Source organism: Cucumis melo, chromosome 5, assembly GCF_025177605.1.
Source record: "Cucumis melo cultivar AY chromosome 5, USDA_Cmelo_AY_1.0, whole genome shotgun sequence".
NCBI classification, from domain to species: Eukaryota; Viridiplantae; Streptophyta; class Magnoliopsida; order Cucurbitales; family Cucurbitaceae; genus Cucumis; species Cucumis melo.
The window spans coordinates 21,424,760-21,442,234 of record NC_066861.1 but is presented as its reverse complement, the minus strand read 5'-3'; the positions used below and the strand labels follow the sequence as shown (position 1 = coordinate 21,442,234).

The following is a 17,475-nucleotide window of genomic DNA, read 5'->3' as shown; positions in this document are numbered from 1 at the left end:
TGCTTGGTTAATCTTGCCTTGAATGAAACACATAACCTAAACAAGAATGTGCAAGATTGTTTGGGTTTTCCCTGAACTTCTAATTGTCTTAATTGGGCTTGTACTGCTTTAAGCTTGACATGCTCAGTAGTCTCTTTTTAGTCTTGGGTGTACATTTTACTTCTTTGTGCTTGTATTTATTTTTTATTTTCTTACTCGTGCTCTGGATTTTAGGACCCCTGTCGACCAGGAGTAAAAGATGCAGTACGACTTTGCCAAAATGCTGGTGTTAAGGTACTCTTTTTTGATAACTATATTTCTTTCATTATATAGTAATTAATATGTTGCAGAACATTAATGTTAAATTTTTCTCTCCTCCATACTATTTTTATTATTTATTTACTTTCTGCATATATGCCTTTGCAAGATGTAACTTATACTATGCTGATTATTGCTTATTCTTGTTGGTTGTTAGTTATCCCACCTATTTCTTTCTTAATATCTTTTATCATACATTTCCTGTACATTTTTCTTTGAAAAGGAGACCAAAATTAAAAAAAAAAAAAAAAGAGGAGACAACCTTCAATATTATTGATAAACTCAAAGTACAAGAGAGCTATACATTGAGAGAAACCTAGAAACTATACATTGAGAGTAATAGAGAAACCTAGAAATGGGGGAGAGAGACAATCAGTAGGTGCACCCAAATCTTTTATCATACATGTCCTGTATATTTGTATGCTTTAAATGTCCTTGTTGTTTCTTTATTAGTCTAGGGTAATTTGTATATGTACGTAAATTAACTCCCTATACAGGTAGCACAAGAGTTTTTTCAGTTGGATGTGGATTTTTGTACTCACTAAATCATTTTTCATGCATAGGTACGAATGGTGACTGGTGATAATGTCCAAACTGCTAGAGCTATTGCATTGGAATGTGGAATACTTGGTTCAGATTCGGATGCTACTGAACCAAATCTTATTGAAGGAAAAGTATTCCGTGCCCTATCTGATGCCCAAAGAGAAGAAGTTGCTGAGAAAATATCAGTACGTGCTTTGGATAATATTGACCCCTCCTCTTAACACACACGGAAAACTACAATACAAAGCAATTTGTAGAATGCGCTTGCTTGTATAAAGACTAATAATTGAGATTGACTTAAACTTTTCTGATTCTTCTAAGGTGATGGGACGATCCTCTCCCAATGATAAGCTTCTCCTTGTGCAAGCGCTGAGAAAGAGAGGTCATGTAGTTGCTGTTACTGGAGACGGTACAAATGATGCTCCTGCATTGCATGAGGTTCTGCTACTATCTAGTCTTTATTTTCCTATCTTATTATGTAAGAGTCATATTGAGAGATGACAAAACAATTTGATCTTGGAATTTTATGCCTGATATTTATAGTTTCTAGCTTGCGATTTTCCATTTTGTTCATTATTCTAAATGCTAGTACTCTTGTGGAGTGTAGGCAGATATTGGTCTTGCTATGGGTATTCAAGGAACAGAAGTTGCCAAAGAAAGCTCAGATATTATTATTTTAGATGACAACTTCGCTTCTGTTGTGAAGGTCAGAAAGTTAAAATTGTTTTTTTTTTTAAATTTATTTCTTTAATTTTATTAGAATAATTCCAGCACTGATGTCTCATTGATATAACTTACATAGCCTTTGAGACATGGTCCATGGTTGTTTTACTCCAAGTTGAATTCTGAATCAATTTTTTGACTGTACATTATACTCTACTACGTTGGTCTTGAATCAATTTTATTGCATTGGTATCTTGACAATGTGAATATCATTTATACATTTTTTCTACAGACTGAAGTGTGACTTGTAGTAGTTGATTTTAGAAGTTTGGTTATATTTCTTATGATTGCTTTAACACATTGTCAAAGGCTTAAGTTAATTCATGAAAGTTCCAAATTTTGTATACTATGTTCTCTCTCAGTGAATATTGTGACAGCTATCCAATTTTGTGCACTATGTTTTGATCCTTGTAACAACTATCCAGAGTGCATCAAACTTCGTGTGCAGTGTGTCTATCGTATTTTCCTATCTTGAAAGTCATCCAAAATGAAATTTCAGCTGAACAAATGCCTCGTTTTTTATATTTAATAATGAATAAGAAATTTAATGTTGAGGAAGAGAGAATTGTAGTACTATTCTATATAAATTTTTACGATAATGGTTGTATGATGCCTTTTTATTCAATGTTGGCTGGATGCAGGTTGTAAGGTGGGGCCGATCAGTATATGCAAACATTCAAAAATTCATTCAGTTTCAGCTTACTGTCAATGTTGCAGCACTCATTATCAATGTCGTGGCAGCAATATCCTCTGGTGGTGTCCCACTAAATGCTGTGCAGGTTTGTGCAATTTCTTGCTCTGTTGGGCGTTGGCTGCCTTTGAGTATGACATATTGATGATTGACATCTGTCCACTCTTTGACAGCTTTTGTGGGTTAATCTTATCATGGACACACTCGGAGCATTAGCTTTGGCTACTGAACCACCAACCAATCACCTCATGGACAGGCCGCCAGTTGGTAGAAGGTATACTTGCATTTAAATTTGTACAGATATTTGTTAGATAATCGATAAGGTTAATATGTCATTTTTTTATGAGAAACCACCAGTTATATAGTTAATGGCAGGACAATATATGCTAATTCAAATAAAATAGGGATTCTGAAACGAAGTCTATGATGTTAGTCTTCTCTTGCTATTTGAACTTGCAACTTTTGGTCATGATGGCATAATGTTCTTGGTGTAACCTCACAGAGTTCTTCAAAATCAAATCAAAGTCTTCATTAGGTAAAGTTGTTGAGGATACATGAGTTACAAAAATATAGGAAAGAAACTAGAAATTAAAATACAAGAAGGAATAAAAGAGGAATTAACCAAGTTTCTTTTGAGTTTACCTAATCATACATCAGTTCCCATATCAACATTGACTCACATATATTTCTTAGAGGGACTTTTTCATTTCCTTTTGTACTTCAGCTGGAAGGAATATCTTGTATCGTGTAACATGTATGCATGTCCTTTTTCGGTAGCACATAACAATTTTGGAGCTTTTATGTTATCATGTATCTCACTTCACCGAAGAAATTCTCCAGTTTCCAACTGGCTTCCTATATTTTCTCATGTTTTTAAATTTTTTAAACAATTGTATGAACTGGTGACATATTTTATGGAGCTGTGTTTGCATGCAATTAAATAAGTTAAGAACAGCCGTTTACTAATCTGTTGTATGTGTTGCAGAGAACCTCTTATTACAAATATCATGTGGAGGAACCTGCTGATACAGGTAATTTATTGTCTTAATTTCTGTTCTTTTATTAAAAATTTCCATTTTTGGAGGCTCCAAGACTTCGACGAAATTCCTCATTTCATTGTGTATCTTCAGGCATTTTATCAAGTCACTGTGCTGCTTGTCCTCAACTTCCGTGGTCGGAGTTTGCTTCATTTGAATCACTCTAAGTTCGAAGCTATCAAACTGCAGAATACGTTGATTTTCAATGCATTTGTACTCTGCCAAGTAAGCCATCTGCTCAAGTAACGTAACACTTTAGGCAGAATTTTATTTGTTGATTTTGCGTTGAAGATATTAGTTGCTGTTAGATGGTATTGGCATATCTTACAAAGAGGGTGAGGCCTATCTTTTCCATTATGGGATTCTCAACAAGCCCTCTCAATACGGTGTCTTTTCTGGGTTCACTAATTTCTTTTTATTGGACTGGATACATGTTTGAGATTTATAATACCCATATTTGATAATATGTAGTTCCATTGCAAAACCAATTAACAATAAAATGAGCAAATCATCTATCTTATAAAGGAGTGTAAGGTCTCAGGTGGGATTCTCAATAGTCGCCTGTTGCCTCCTTATTTTTCGTATGCATGTTGGGACCAATCAAGATAGTTTGGGGCTTCTCTTGTATTCAAAACTTAATCCGCTTCTATAGTTTTGATCTTATTTAGAAAGCCTTATATTTTCTTTTTGAACTTCAGATTTTCAACGAGTTCAACGCCCGAAAACCTGATGAGAAGAATATATTCAAAGGAGTCACGAAGAATTACCTCTTTATTGGTATCATCGCAATTACTGTTATCCTCCAGGTGAGACCTGTCATTTGGCTTTGCTATTATATTTTTAATATTAGCAAATTCTTGAAGTTCATATTTTAACACTTTCTTCTTATTGTTAGGTGATAATCATCGAGTTTCTTGGGAAATTCACATCCACGGTTAGGCTAAATTGGAAATATTGGATTATTTCCATAATCATTGGCCTCATCAGGTATGCCTATATAGCTTGAAACAACCAAATGTTATTTCAAACCCCTTTTATTTCGACTCTCTGGCTATAAACCGTTCCTTTCTCTTTTGTCACAGTTGGCCTCTAGCTTTCCTTGGGAAATTCATACCTGTCCCTGAAACTCCGTTCCATGTGTTGATTATTAGAATGTTCCGTAAACGACAACCCGCGCAACCGTAAATGTCCCTGGACTCGGTCCTTTTTTTCTTTTTCAGATTGTAGGATGGAAGTTTTTAGGACCCGGAGAAGCACTTACCTGGATGCTGAGATAGAATATTGTGGAAATTGTTTTTTTTGTGCTTCTAAAGAGCAATCGTTCTGAGGGATCACCTCGCCCGGAGGTTCTTTGGATAAGTCCGTTGGCCCGACTAACTTGCTAACCCAATACGAGAATGGTGGCAAAAGGAACAGTTTTATGTTGACTATATATATACATATATATATATATTCTGAACTATCATGGTATTTTTACAAGTTCAAATTTGATATGTTAAATAACTTTGTGGTTTGGTGTTTGATTGCTTTTGGCTTGAGGATTATGTTGATGTTGTGAAGTGTACTTTCAACAAAAGTACTAATAATTATACACAAGGCGTCGTAAATCTGATTCGATTCTTTTATTTGTCATCTCATGCTTCATCATCGTTTTAATTTTCAACTTCCTTCTTTATGCTGTGGGGAAAAAAGAAGAAAAGAATTAAATTGAAACTGGTAGGTTAATGTAATGATGGTATTATTACTTTTCATTTTTATAAAATGTGTCATTTTGTCTTCCTGTATTGGGACTGTTTCACGTTTTTCAAGTTTCAATCTAGCCTTAATCTTGATTTCTATTTAATTAATTAATCTAAAAAAAATTCCTTGATATATATTCAAACACTTAAAGAACCATATTCATAAAACTAGAAAGAGGGAGATTTGCCGTTCCAGCCTCACCAATTCTTTTGATGTATGATAGAGACTGATGCCATTATACGGTCCTAATGGAGGGTCTCAACGACAAATGTCTGGGCATATTTCCATTGTTAAATTGTAGTCTCTGGATTGGAATGGATTGTTGAATTGGTTATTAGAGCCCTATGCTTATTATATTTGTGAGCCATTTCAACTAAATTGTCACAAGTGTGTGTATATTTCCATTGTTTAGGTTGTCTACATCTCTAGACGATGTTTGGATTACTATTAGAAGGTGTTTGGATCGTTGAATTGGTTATTAGAGCCTGATGGTCATTACGGTTGTGGATTATGATAGTCTATATTTGAGGTTATACTATTTTAGTCTAGGTAAAAAATAATGAACACTGTAGCATAGTAAACATTGATCACGAGAGAGTATTTAAAAATTTGAAATAGGAATATTGTAGTTTATAATAGTTAAAAATACTAAACATTATAATTAGATATCCAAATATGGAGTTGGCTATAATAATTCACTCTACCAGCTTCAACAAAAGCTCATCGTAAGTTTAAAGATTTAATCAAATATAAAATTAACGGTACATAGAATTGTTTAACATTTTTTAAGTCTTCAAGAATGAATTTGATACGTCATAAAGAATGTGAGATTTAAATCAAATTTAATGATCAAACCTACCATTCTGATAAAAAGGAAAATAGAAAGGAAATTTGGAGTAACTTAAATCCATGTGTTTGAGGGAGTCTAATTTAGAAAAAAAAAAAACACTTCTACTGTGATACCCCAAAATTTAGGAATTTAATTTTATTATCTTAAGTATAATTTTGAGATTTTGGGTGTTATTTAAATGTTGAAGATTTTATCTTATGGAGATTTGATTCTATTGGATAATTGAAAATATAAAATTTTTGTTAAGTTGGAATTTATGTTTGTTTTGGTTATGTATGTTGGGGGGTATTTTTGGACTTAAGGACTTAACAATTGTATTGTGAGAATAATGTAATGATTTATGAAAATATAGTTTGATAAGGTAAAGATGATTGGTTGGTTGAGGAGAGAGATTATGTGATTTATTTGGGAAAAGAAAAAAAAAAGATAAAAAGAGAGATTTGGTGTGTTTTAAATGAGGAGAGAAGATTTGTTTTATTTGATTGAGTTTGTGGAAAGAGGAAAAGGAAAAGGAAAATAATAATTAATGTTATTATTTTGTTTAAATATGACATAGGAAGTTGTTCCATCTCCTTCACCGGAAAAAAAAGGAAAGAAAAGGAGAAAACCCTAACCCTAATCCCGCTGCCGCCACCTCCTCTTGCAAACCGCCGCCGCCGTCAGTCCGAGCCGATCGGCTTCATCAGGCGTGTTGCCTTCGTCGTTTGAAGTCGCACAGCCGCTGTAGCCGAACCGTGCGCAAGCGTCAGCCGTCACATGGAGCACGTCACGCACGACAACGCTCCGTCGGCCGTCGCCTCCGTCTTCAGCCTTTCGCGGTGCGTCGAGTCGTCTGCCTTGTAGCAGCAACATCGTCGCTGTCTTCGTCGTTGGTCTTCTCCATCAACGAATCGTCAACAGGCATAACCCGAGTCAACTCGACAACAGCCGTCCGAGCTGCGTGTGCGAGTTGCACCTCCAGTCGCTCGCAAGCACCGAGTCGAGCCGCACGCGCGTTGTTTTGTGAGCCGCGCCTGGAGTCTACCCGAGTCGAGCCACACGTGAGTTCTTAGCCGAGTCGACCAGCCAGTCCCTTCCTTCAGCCGAGCCGTCAGTTGGTTTTCCCCCTCCAGCCAAGCCAGTTGGGCTGCCAAACTTCTTTTAACCCTATTTTTGACCCATTTTTCTTGGTAAGCCTTGGTATGCTTGATTTGGTTTTAGTCTACCCAGCTAAGGTTTATTTTGATCCTAACTAAGTTAATTGTTGGATTAAATTGACTATAGTTAACTGGAAGCCGAGTTGGGAGTTTGTCCAACTAAGTCTAAACCGAGTTCGGCCTTGATCTTGTGTAAGTTACTTCAAATGGATTTTTGGACCCTTAATTCTTTGAGGGTTAAATTATTAAATTTGGTTTTTCTAACTATTTAGGACATCGCTGCTTGGAAGACATGATTTTACTGTTAGATTTTGATTAAGCTAATCTTCAGGTAAGAGATTCTACTACTAGATCTGCGAGTAGAATTAAGAGATCGCATGTATTTTTAGTTATGCATATTGATGACTAGATTGCATAACGGCATGGCAATTAATGATGATATGGTATGACTTGATGATGTGATGATGATTTGTTACGCGCCTCTTATGGTTAGGGTGTATGTTAGCTTATCCTATTAGAGTCGCACCTGCATGGGTGTCCTTCGGGATCACTACCTTTTTAGGACTGCACAGTTCGACGGGACCGCCAGTCTGGCATTGACATAGACATGATTCGAGTGATTCGACGGGATCGCTCGCAGCCCGATTGTCTTAGTGTTTCCTCCGGATACACTATAGACCAGTTTGTCCTAGGTGTTTCTTTGGGATCACCGAAGACCAGTTATGTTCCTCCGGGATCACATGTTGCACGTGTTTGGGAATGTGCCAGTTCTTGGGTACCAATTTTTAGGACCCTAATAGGAAGTTAACAGGCACCTAGCAGGACTAGTAGTGGGTCCCTTACTGAGTATTTTATACTCACTCTTTCCAATTCTATTTTTCAGGCAGAGGCAGATGTAAGAGCAAAGGCAAGCTGGCGAGCGACCAGAAGTAACCGTGGCGAGCCATAAGGATCTTTTTCTTCCGCTTTATGTCATAGTTTAGATTTTAATGTTTGCATTTTATTTTATTCTTTATTTGTTATTTTATTTTTTAAAAATTAAATAAGGCCCGAGTTAGGATTTTTTTTTTTATACTTATCTCTAATCACATTTGTTTATGCTTTTAAATGAAAATTTTGAGGTTTTGTTTTATTTTTTATCTAAATTTTACAAATTTTATTTATTTTTTAAATTAATAATGGCTTGACTTAGTATAAGGAGTTGGGTCGTTACATTTACACATTACGAGGGTGTTTGCGTTCTAGATTTGCAAGAAGTAGAATTAGCTAAAATAACTCACTCTTTGTTTGAGCTCAGATTATGGAAATCCTAGTATTTCCCCCAACTTCTTCCCCCTATCACTCCTTCCCCTAATTGTTCTCATTCCCTCTCTCAATCCTTTGTGGTTTTCAACGTAATCCTTTTCCTTCTCCGAAACACTTCGTGTGATCTTTCTCACTTCTCCCCCTTTCTCGCATTCTTTCTCTTTTTTTCATCTCTCTATTTCTAGTTCGATCACACAGCCCGAGGTAGCCCTAAGAACTTTCCTTCTCTGCCTTCAATCTCGAGGGATTTGGCTAGAGATTGCCCGAGATCCCTCTATACTTCCTTTTTTTGTTTGAAAATCTCGTTGAACTAGGTCTCAAGTAGTGGCGGATCCAGAAAATTTATTGACGGGGGGCTTTATAAGTGAGTGGTTCTAAAAATTAATAAATTTACTGACTTTCGTACATCACAATTGTCCCCTACGAGATTTCATATTTTGAAATCGATACATAATAGTTTCATTATCTATCTTATCAAATAAATCTCTCTCAATATATGCTACAAGTCAATCATTCATCCATTGGTCTTCCATTCGATTACGCAACTGAGTCTTTATAATGCTCATAGCAGAAAATGTCCTCTCCACGGTAGGCGTTGTAACTGGTAAGATCAATGCTAAGGTAAGTAACCGATAGACTAATGGGTAAACTTTATCTTTAGCTGTTATCACCATTTTTTGAGAAAGATCACCAATACCTGTTAACCCAATAAACATATTATCTGAACACACATCAATGATATAATTTTGAAGCTGATCTTCAAGAATAAGAAGCTTCGTAGTTGAAAAATCTCTAGGATAAAATTGTGCAATGCAAATAAGCTTTTGTCTGTCAAAAGCAGTAAATGAGTTGCTTGGATTGAGACATGCCACACAAAGAAGCAACTCGGTGCTTTTCTCAGTGAAACGATTATTTAACTCTTGAAGTTGCATGTCAATAATTGCATAAAAAATCTCAACACGATAATGATATATATTTGTGACTTCTTGAGAATTTCGTCTTTGCCTCCCTCGAATTAAAAATGCATCATCCATTTTAAGCATTAGAGTCCCATGCTTATTACAAAAACTTGAAACTTCATCCAACAATGATTGCCATCCTGACTCTCTCACTGACTGTAATCTTACTTTACAAATCTTGACCAAATTCATTGCATTCACAATATCCTGATCTTTTCTCCGTAGTACTTGAGATAAATCATTTGTGATTCTCAAGATAGTTTTCATAAGATGCACATGAAAAACGAAGTCAAATGATTGGATTGAATTCATTAGAACCTTTGCTTCATATTTTTGTTCAGAATTTGATCCATCGTCTATGATTATCCCAAGTACCTCACAAATTGATGAGAACATTGAAATACATCTCACCAAAGTGATGTAGTGTGATCCCCACCGTGTATTTCCTGGTCGTTTAATCATTGTTTCCTGATTTAATCTCTTCCACTTGACAGCTCACCATTATTCAGAGTTTCAAAAGTGTTGGCACTATGTTTCTCTCTTAACATGTCTCGACGTTTTGCTGATGCACCGATAACATTCACCACATTTACAACTAAAAGAAAAAGACCAACGATCTCTACATGATTTTTTGCAATAGCTACCAAAGCTAATTGAAGTTGATGAGAGAAACAATGAATGTAAAATGCACATTCATTTTCTCTCAAAATTAATGTTTTCAATCCATTAAATTCTCCTTGCATATTGCTTGCTCCATCATAACCTTGTCCATGCAAACTTGTCATGCTTAATCCTATATAGAAAAGAATCCATCAATAGCTTCTTTAAGTGATAAAGAACTTGTATCAGTAACATGTACAATACCGACAAATCGCTCAATCACACACATTTTGTCTACAAATCTCAACACAATTGACATTTGCTCCTTTGAAGATATATCCTTCGACTCATCAATCAAAATTTAAAACAACTTATCACCAATATCTTGTATGATTGAATTGACAATTTCTACTGCAATACAATTCACAATATCTTTTTGGATGTCTGGTGCAGTCAATTTCAAGTTTTCAGGAGCATTTTTCAAAGAAACGGCTTCAATATCTTTATTATGGTTGCATAACCATTGTAGGAGTTCAAGAAAGTTACCTTGATTTTTTGAATCTTCAGTTTCATCATGCCCACAAAATGGAAAACCTTGTTGTAACAAAAATCGAGCACAATCGATTGTTGCACCTTATCGAATTCGATAGTCAATTCTTGCTTGATTAGATATCTTGTTAAAAAATGTTGCAATTTGTTGTTTTTGATTTAAAAGAGCTTCACATTTGCCCCAAGCTTGGTTATGTGCACTATTTGGTCTTCCAACATGAGTTTGCAATTTCTCTTTTTTCTTCCAATTTGAAAATCCTTCACCAACAAAATGGTCACGTCCTGATTGTTCTCCAACTTCTGGTTTGAATAAATAACAACATAAACAATAGGCAGCATCTTTTGAAATACTACATTCCAACCAATTAGGATATTCAGTAAACCAAATTGGATTAAATCTTCTTGACTGTGACCCGAATTTCTTCAACGGAAAAGTATGATTTCGAGGTTGGCAAGGTCCTTTTTGTAGATATGCTCTACGAACTTCATCACGAATATTACAATTGTAATCAAGAATTCTAATCCTTAGACCAGGATCTGCTGGTAAATCTTCTAATTTTACTTCAATGATAGACCTTTCATTACTATTATTACTTTTCTTCAAAGGAGATGATGGTCCCATCAATTTTCTTTTAAAATATTTCTCCATTTAGATTTCCAATTGAATCTACAATAACATAACATGGTAACGAGAATAAATCAAGAAGATATTGACATATAACAACAATATTAACTTAAACAACCCAACAAGTTTATTTAAGTTTCATAAATTATTTCAAGAGTTAATAAAATAGGTATCAAACAAATGGACTAATATAAAAAATAAGAATGACTTAAAATATTAAAACCAAATGCATAAAAATAAAATAACCAACTTAAAAAGAGAAGAAAATAAATACAAAGCTTACCTTGTAAATTAGAAGATAAAGTTGAACAAGAAGCTAACCAAGAAGAAGTTGAAGAAGGAATTTTTAAAGCTAAAACAAACAATAAGAATGGTCTTAAATATTAAAACGAATGGATATAAATAAAACAACAAACTTAAGAATAAAAGAAAAAGAAATAAATAAATAAAAATTTACCTCACAAGCTATGAGAAGATGTTGAAGAAGATGTTGAAAAAGATGTTGAAGAAGATGCTGGAGAAGAAGCAAAAAAAGTTGAAAATTTTAAAAAGTTAGAAGTTGAAAAAATTAAAAGACTAACAAGAAAAAAAAATTAAGTTGAAGTTTTATGAAAATAAAAAAATAATAAAATGAATGAAGATGAATAGGTAGTGCAATTTTGGAGAAAAAGAAAAATCTAAAAATAAATTTCATAAGTAAGGTTTGAACTTGGGTTGGAAGGGGGGCTAACAACTAGTGCGACTGAGATTGGAAGAAAAAAAGAAGTATTGAGGGATCTCGAGCAATCTTGGACTGAGTCCAACTGAGACTTTTCTCTTTTCTGAGTCTCGCTTGGCACGAGTTCCATCTCAAAAATCACTTTATCCTTCAACTCGGCTGAGAAAGCTCTAAGATGTGCCCCAGGATCCATCTTATTAAGCTTTTCTGCCTTTGATCTCGGCTAGTCATCACCAGGATTAGCCTCGAGATTACAAATATCTTTTATCTTGCTTTCTTACTTAATTAGGTAACTACGTAGACAAATCATATGTATTCTTAAACTAATATCGAACACAATAACCTAAAGCAATGAGGAAATGATTTTGTGGAGATTAATCCAAAATTAATCGAATGAGGATCCTAATTAAGAAGATTTAATAATATAAAATTGAAATTATGTGTTCTACATTATATATGCATGCAAAAAAAAAAAAAAAAAAAAGGTTGTGAAAAAACAAGATTGAAGCTAAATTTATGAAATAATCATCATAGTTAGGAAGAATAAATAAAATTATTTGAAGAATTTTTTTATCTAATGTACCATATATATGCATGAAAAAAAAAGTTGTGAAAAAACAATATTGAAGCTAAATTTATGAAATGAACATCCTAATTAACAAGATTAAATAAAATCATTTGAAAAAAGTCTTTTATTTGATGTATCATATATATCCATGGAAAAATAAGAGTAGTGAAAAATCAAATTTGAGGCTAAATTTATTAAATGAATATCATAGTTAAAAAGATTATCAATTTAAGAAAATGTGTATTTCATGTACAGTATATATGTAAGGAAAAAAAAAGTAAAGAAAAACTCAAGTTATAATAGCCTCTGTTTGCACCCCAAATATAAATTATGACACACAGACTATAACAGTCTGAATTTAAAATGCAAATTATATAGTCTCTTATAGAGTGCAGATTATTATAATATCTAGATGATTATAAGTAACTCTTCCCCAAAACGTCTTCTATATGGGGTGGGGGCATATCATGAACAACTCTCAAAGACATTACTACATATTGGTGGGATGGTTAAAAAGAATGAAAGTGAAAACTGGTGGCATTAGTGGATTTTAAAGATCTGGTTTTTATTCAATTCTTTGGGCTCTTATTATGATATATTCTTTTACAACTTTACATCTCATTTTCAATTTGACTAAAGGAAATAAATTCAACTGATATTTATGACAATGTTTGGGAGCCATAGATTTATTTAATTTCTTTTTACATATTGATAATAATATTTCTTTTATTATTGAAGAGGGTGGAATTACTTTTTTATATTTTCGAAAATTATTCTCGAACTTGCTTCTACTCTTCCTATTTTTGAGATAGTGATATTTAATTCATTTTTAAAAATATATATTATGACATGGAGATTTTGTGGAAATGAAATTTGAGTAAATAAAGGTCTATTTCAAAATGATATTTAGGATATGTTGAACATGTTTTTTCAAAAATATAACAAAACGGTAAAATATTTATACTGTATAGAATAATTCTAAAAACGAAAAAAGCCACAGGTCTATCGTGGAAAATACAAAAAATGTCCTGTCAACCACGCCGTTAACAACGCACGCGTAATATATTTGATACACGATCGTTTAGATTTGACTACAATTCTTTTTCAATTCCATCGTTTAATTTTGTTACACAATCATTTAATTTGGTTACATTTAAATTTGGACATAAATCTAAACGATTTTTTTTTCAAAATTTGGTATACGATCGTTTAGATTTGTCTACATGATGATTAATTTTTTTACATGATTGTTTACTTTTTTTAAACGATCGTTTACTCCAATTTAAATGATTTTTTTTCAAGATTATTTATATACGATCTTTTAGATTTTGCTATTTTTTGTACACGATCGTTTAGATTTGGATTTAGTTATCCAAATTTAAACGACGTAAAAAAAGAAAAAAAAAAGAAGAAAGACATGGAAAAAAATTACAGAGGAAAAAAAAATGAAGACGAGGAAAGAAATCGCAACGAAGAGGAGAAGAAAGATGCAATGACAAATCTGAAATATTTAAAAAATAGTTAACTTCATGGATTTTGTTACATGCACCATAAATAGTTTGATAGTTTTGTTACTTATGAAAATCCTATGTTTAATTGGAATACATCTTTTTATGTTTAATTCAAAAATTAAGTTATTTTGAAAAAACAAATTTAAGTGTTTGACCACCACTCAAGATAGTTTTTGAAGTATATTTTACAAAAAAAAAAAAAAGTTAAAATAAAATTGAGTTTCTTAAAAATCACATTTTACTTAAATCAATTCAAATAGACTTTTAAGTAATTTAAATTAAAAATTATTCTTAAACACGGATTTTAATAGATGATGATCAAAACGTTGGGAAAGTTTGATGGTTTTATAAATATATGTTGGTCATATAGTAATCAAGAGGTTGAAGGTTTTATTACAAAATTCTAAGGTATTCTTTTTGTGTGTCATTATCTTTGCTGTTGTGAGATGTGAAATAATCTGGTTCCATAATCATTAAACTAGAGGAAATAAAATTGATATATAAAGTTTGGTAGAAAGAGGTTGTTTTGGTCGCCATATGTTGCACAGCCAAAATTGCATTTTTGTCTAACATTTTTTGTTAGCAAAAATGTCAACTTAATGCTAAAAATATTGACAGAGACACTGTCCACAGACTTCTATCTAAGTTTTTTCTACTCACGCATAGAATTGTGATTCATAGGAAGTGGTGTCTTTTAGGTCAAAGCATTGGCTTTCGTGGGTTGGTGTATGAATCAAGAAATCATGATGATGATCAACAAAATCCTTGTAATTACAATGTGACTTATAATGGACAGACTTATAGATCTATTTAATGATGGGGGCCCAACATATTTGCTATAAATAAAGTTTTAATACAAAATGATAATATACAAGTTAGGAGAAGTAGTTAGTTGTCTTCCATTTCCTTTGTGGTTTATTTTTTGTGGGGATCATTTCTTTAATATATATTCTATTTTTCTTAAATATTAAAATCTTAATTTTTGGATCTAATAAATCTTTAAAGACTAAGGAGGTGTTGAGACTCTGCATCAAGCTTGAAGAAGTTATTTAGCAGTGGATCGAACCACCCTAAAATATCTAAGTTTCAACAACCCATTAAAAGATGTGCGCTTAAGTTATATTTTTCTAAAGTTGAAAAACCAAATGATGCAAAAGTTTAAAAAAGTTTATGGTGGATAATCTTATAATTTAAATAGAAAGAAAAGTTAGAAGGTCAAGTACCTTTTAGTTAAATTTATATATAGTTCAATTGGTTTATCTCCAATTTAAGATATCAAAACATTTAAACCTTTTCATCTTATATCTTTGTCAAAATCTCGAAAAAGATATATAGGTTCAAACGTGGAAACAATTCAATTGACTCAATCTTAAATGTCATATAGGACAACTCTCAGACAATGCGTGGGCATATTAAGTGGTATGAGAGTGAAGTGGTTTGAAGCTCCAATCAAAGTCATCAAAGGGTTGAGATTGCTGACATTAGTACAATGGGCAATCAAATCATGTGAGTGGTTTGAGACAATCTCCACCACAAGTGATGAATATTCAGCATATCAAGTTTGAGATTTTCTTTAGGGCACTCTCAAATATGGGAGGACCTGGTAAGCTTAATCTTTAAATGTAAAAATAATTAAATCATAGGTAGTTACTTTATAATCTCATTACAAGAATTTTTGGATCTTCCGATACCGTTTTACATCCTCGGAAGATATGATGTTTAGAGTTAGGACCTCTCTTGATGCATAAATTGAGGTGTCGGGAGAGACAAGAATTTCCGACGCTTTACTTAAAGTGTCGGGATATATCCAAGAACTCTCGATGCAATGCTTTGTGCATTGGGAGTTCTAGGATATATCTCAACGCTTTAAGTAAAGCGTTGGGAATTCTTGGATATATCCTGACGCTTTAAGTAAAGAGCCGGGAATTCTTGGATATATCCCGTCACTTTTAAGTAAAGCGTCGAGAGTTAGTCTTTAAAAAACTCTCCCCTTCATAGATATGTGAAGAAGGGGAAAAGGATGGGTAGAAATGGAGTGCATTAGGGTTGCTCCTCCAACGTCAGGGTTGTTTCTCCAACATTAGGGTCGGCACCGTTGTCGCTGTTAGTGTGCATCATCGCCGTCGTCAGTGGTCGCTCTGTCCGCTGTCGCCAATCCCTCCCTCCGCTGTCGCTCTGTCATGACCTCTTAGTTGGAGGTAATTCAAAGTTTAAAATCCTAAATACAAACCATTTTGAATTTGTTCTTAATTCCCTTTTCTACCAGTGAGTTTCTTTTCTTCTTCTTTTTTTTTTTTATTCTAACTCTCCCAATATTTCTTCTTGATTTCTGTTTTGTTATATTCAAAAGTTTGGAATGGGGTTGTAATCGCTCTTCATGTTTTTGGCAACAATGGTGAGTTTAGAAGGTAAAGTATGATTTTATTTATTTATTTATTTTGTTGTTTACTTACTGCTAGTGTGTCTGCATGGTTTGATTTTTGCCTGAATCCTCGTATGTTCATGCTCATTTGCACACGAAAGCTACAAAAGAGGAGAAAGTTGAAGAAGATGATGACAATGGAGATGGTTCGGATAAGAAAATGGATGGTTACCCAATCTGTACTACCTTCCATTTAAATAATGGAAGATATTTTTTTTTAAAAATAGAGGGTTTTCCACAAAACGAAGCGTCGAAAGATCCTAGACATATTTCAACGTTGTATACAACGTCGAGATATGTCTAGAAATCTCCCGATGCACCCCGACGCTTCGTTTTGTGCATCGAGAGATCCTTTTCTGACTCATTTCGCCCGACTTTTGTCCCGACACGCGTTTATGTATCGAGAGATCCTTTCTCGACAATTTTGTGTATATCTCCCGATGCTTTTGCGCGTTGGGAGATCTCCCTTTTCTTGTAGTGTCTATTTGGTCTCTAAACTTTAAGTATTGAATAGATTTATGAACTCTACAATTTGCGTCAAATAGGTGTACATTATTGGATTTTAATTTATGCCATTGGTCTGAAAGTAAATAAACAATTCATTCATCATGATTAATAAAATAATATGCTATCTCGTATTATTTTTTCAATTTGCATAACTATATCAATAAAAGGTAAGTTTAAGACTATTTGCATGGAACTTGAATAGTATGTGATTGACATACAGTAGACTGTGTTTAAGTAATAACCTAAAGAGTATTCTATAGTAGATGGATAAAGTTGAGCGTCATATCCTGATATCCCAAGGACGATATGAATATGACTCCCTTTGTAATGGTTACAAAAGATGTAATTTAAAAAATTTATGTTGAGACATGTGAATCATGGAATCATATCCTATACAAAGAGTTTGTAGATAAGTTTGGATGATGAAATAATTAGTCATTTGGTTTGCTTCAGTGAAAGTGGCCTCGAACACCGATTTAATATACCTAACATTTTGGGACTTGATCAAATAAGGAGTTGGGAATATATGTAATTTCACATGGTGAAATTCACTCATTGGTACATAAATATTTGACAAGATGGAATTCACTCTTTTCCATGTAGGGGAAGTGGAGCAATTTCCTTAAATGCTAACTCTAGGACTTGAACAAGGGGGCAAATCATTGGTCCGGAAGGAATTTGGTTTATTGTTGGA

At 33.5% G+C, this 17,475-nt stretch overlaps 2 protein-coding genes and 1 long non-coding RNA gene across 7 annotated transcripts in view; 2 read left to right on the top strand and 1 right to left on the bottom strand.

Moving 5' to 3' along the window:
- LOC103492373 (calcium-transporting ATPase 10, plasma membrane-type) overlaps nucleotides 1-4,923 on the top strand; it is a 39,016-nt gene extending 34,093 nt beyond the window's left edge. For all 5 annotated transcript variants that reach the window (XM_008452720.3, XM_008452712.3, XM_017046365.2 and 2 more), the window contains 11 exons: nucleotides 214-273; nucleotides 861-1,025; nucleotides 1,162-1,278; nucleotides 1,448-1,546; nucleotides 2,205-2,342; nucleotides 2,428-2,528; nucleotides 3,240-3,285; nucleotides 3,385-3,516; nucleotides 3,990-4,097; nucleotides 4,187-4,278; nucleotides 4,374-4,923. In XM_008452720.3, the coding sequence (XP_008450942.1) occupies nucleotides 214-273; nucleotides 861-1,025; nucleotides 1,162-1,278; nucleotides 1,448-1,546; nucleotides 2,205-2,342; nucleotides 2,428-2,528; nucleotides 3,240-3,285; nucleotides 3,385-3,516; nucleotides 3,990-4,097; nucleotides 4,187-4,278; nucleotides 4,374-4,476 (1,161 nt within the window). In that variant the 3' untranslated portion in view covers nucleotides 4,477-4,923. The remainder of the gene's footprint in view (nucleotides 1-213; nucleotides 274-860; nucleotides 1,026-1,161; nucleotides 1,279-1,447; nucleotides 1,547-2,204; nucleotides 2,343-2,427; nucleotides 2,529-3,239; nucleotides 3,286-3,384; nucleotides 3,517-3,989; nucleotides 4,098-4,186; nucleotides 4,279-4,373) is intronic.
- Nucleotides 4,924-8,828: 3,905 nt separating this feature from the next.
- On the bottom strand, nucleotides 8,829-9,743 carry LOC127149567 (uncharacterized). Its single transcript, XM_051085352.1, has one exon. The coding sequence runs from the start codon at nucleotides 9,741-9,743 to the stop codon at nucleotides 8,829-8,831; it is 915 nt and encodes a 304-aa protein (XP_050941309.1).
- A 5,741-nt stretch (nucleotides 9,744-15,484) lies between these two features.
- LOC127149296 (uncharacterized) lies at nucleotides 15,485-16,933 on the top strand. The gene is made up of 2 exons (XR_007820737.1): nucleotides 15,485-16,050; nucleotides 16,203-16,933. It is a non-coding gene; the product is annotated as an uncharacterized LOC127149296 (long non-coding RNA).
- The last annotated feature ends 542 nt before the right edge of the window (nucleotides 16,934-17,475 follow it).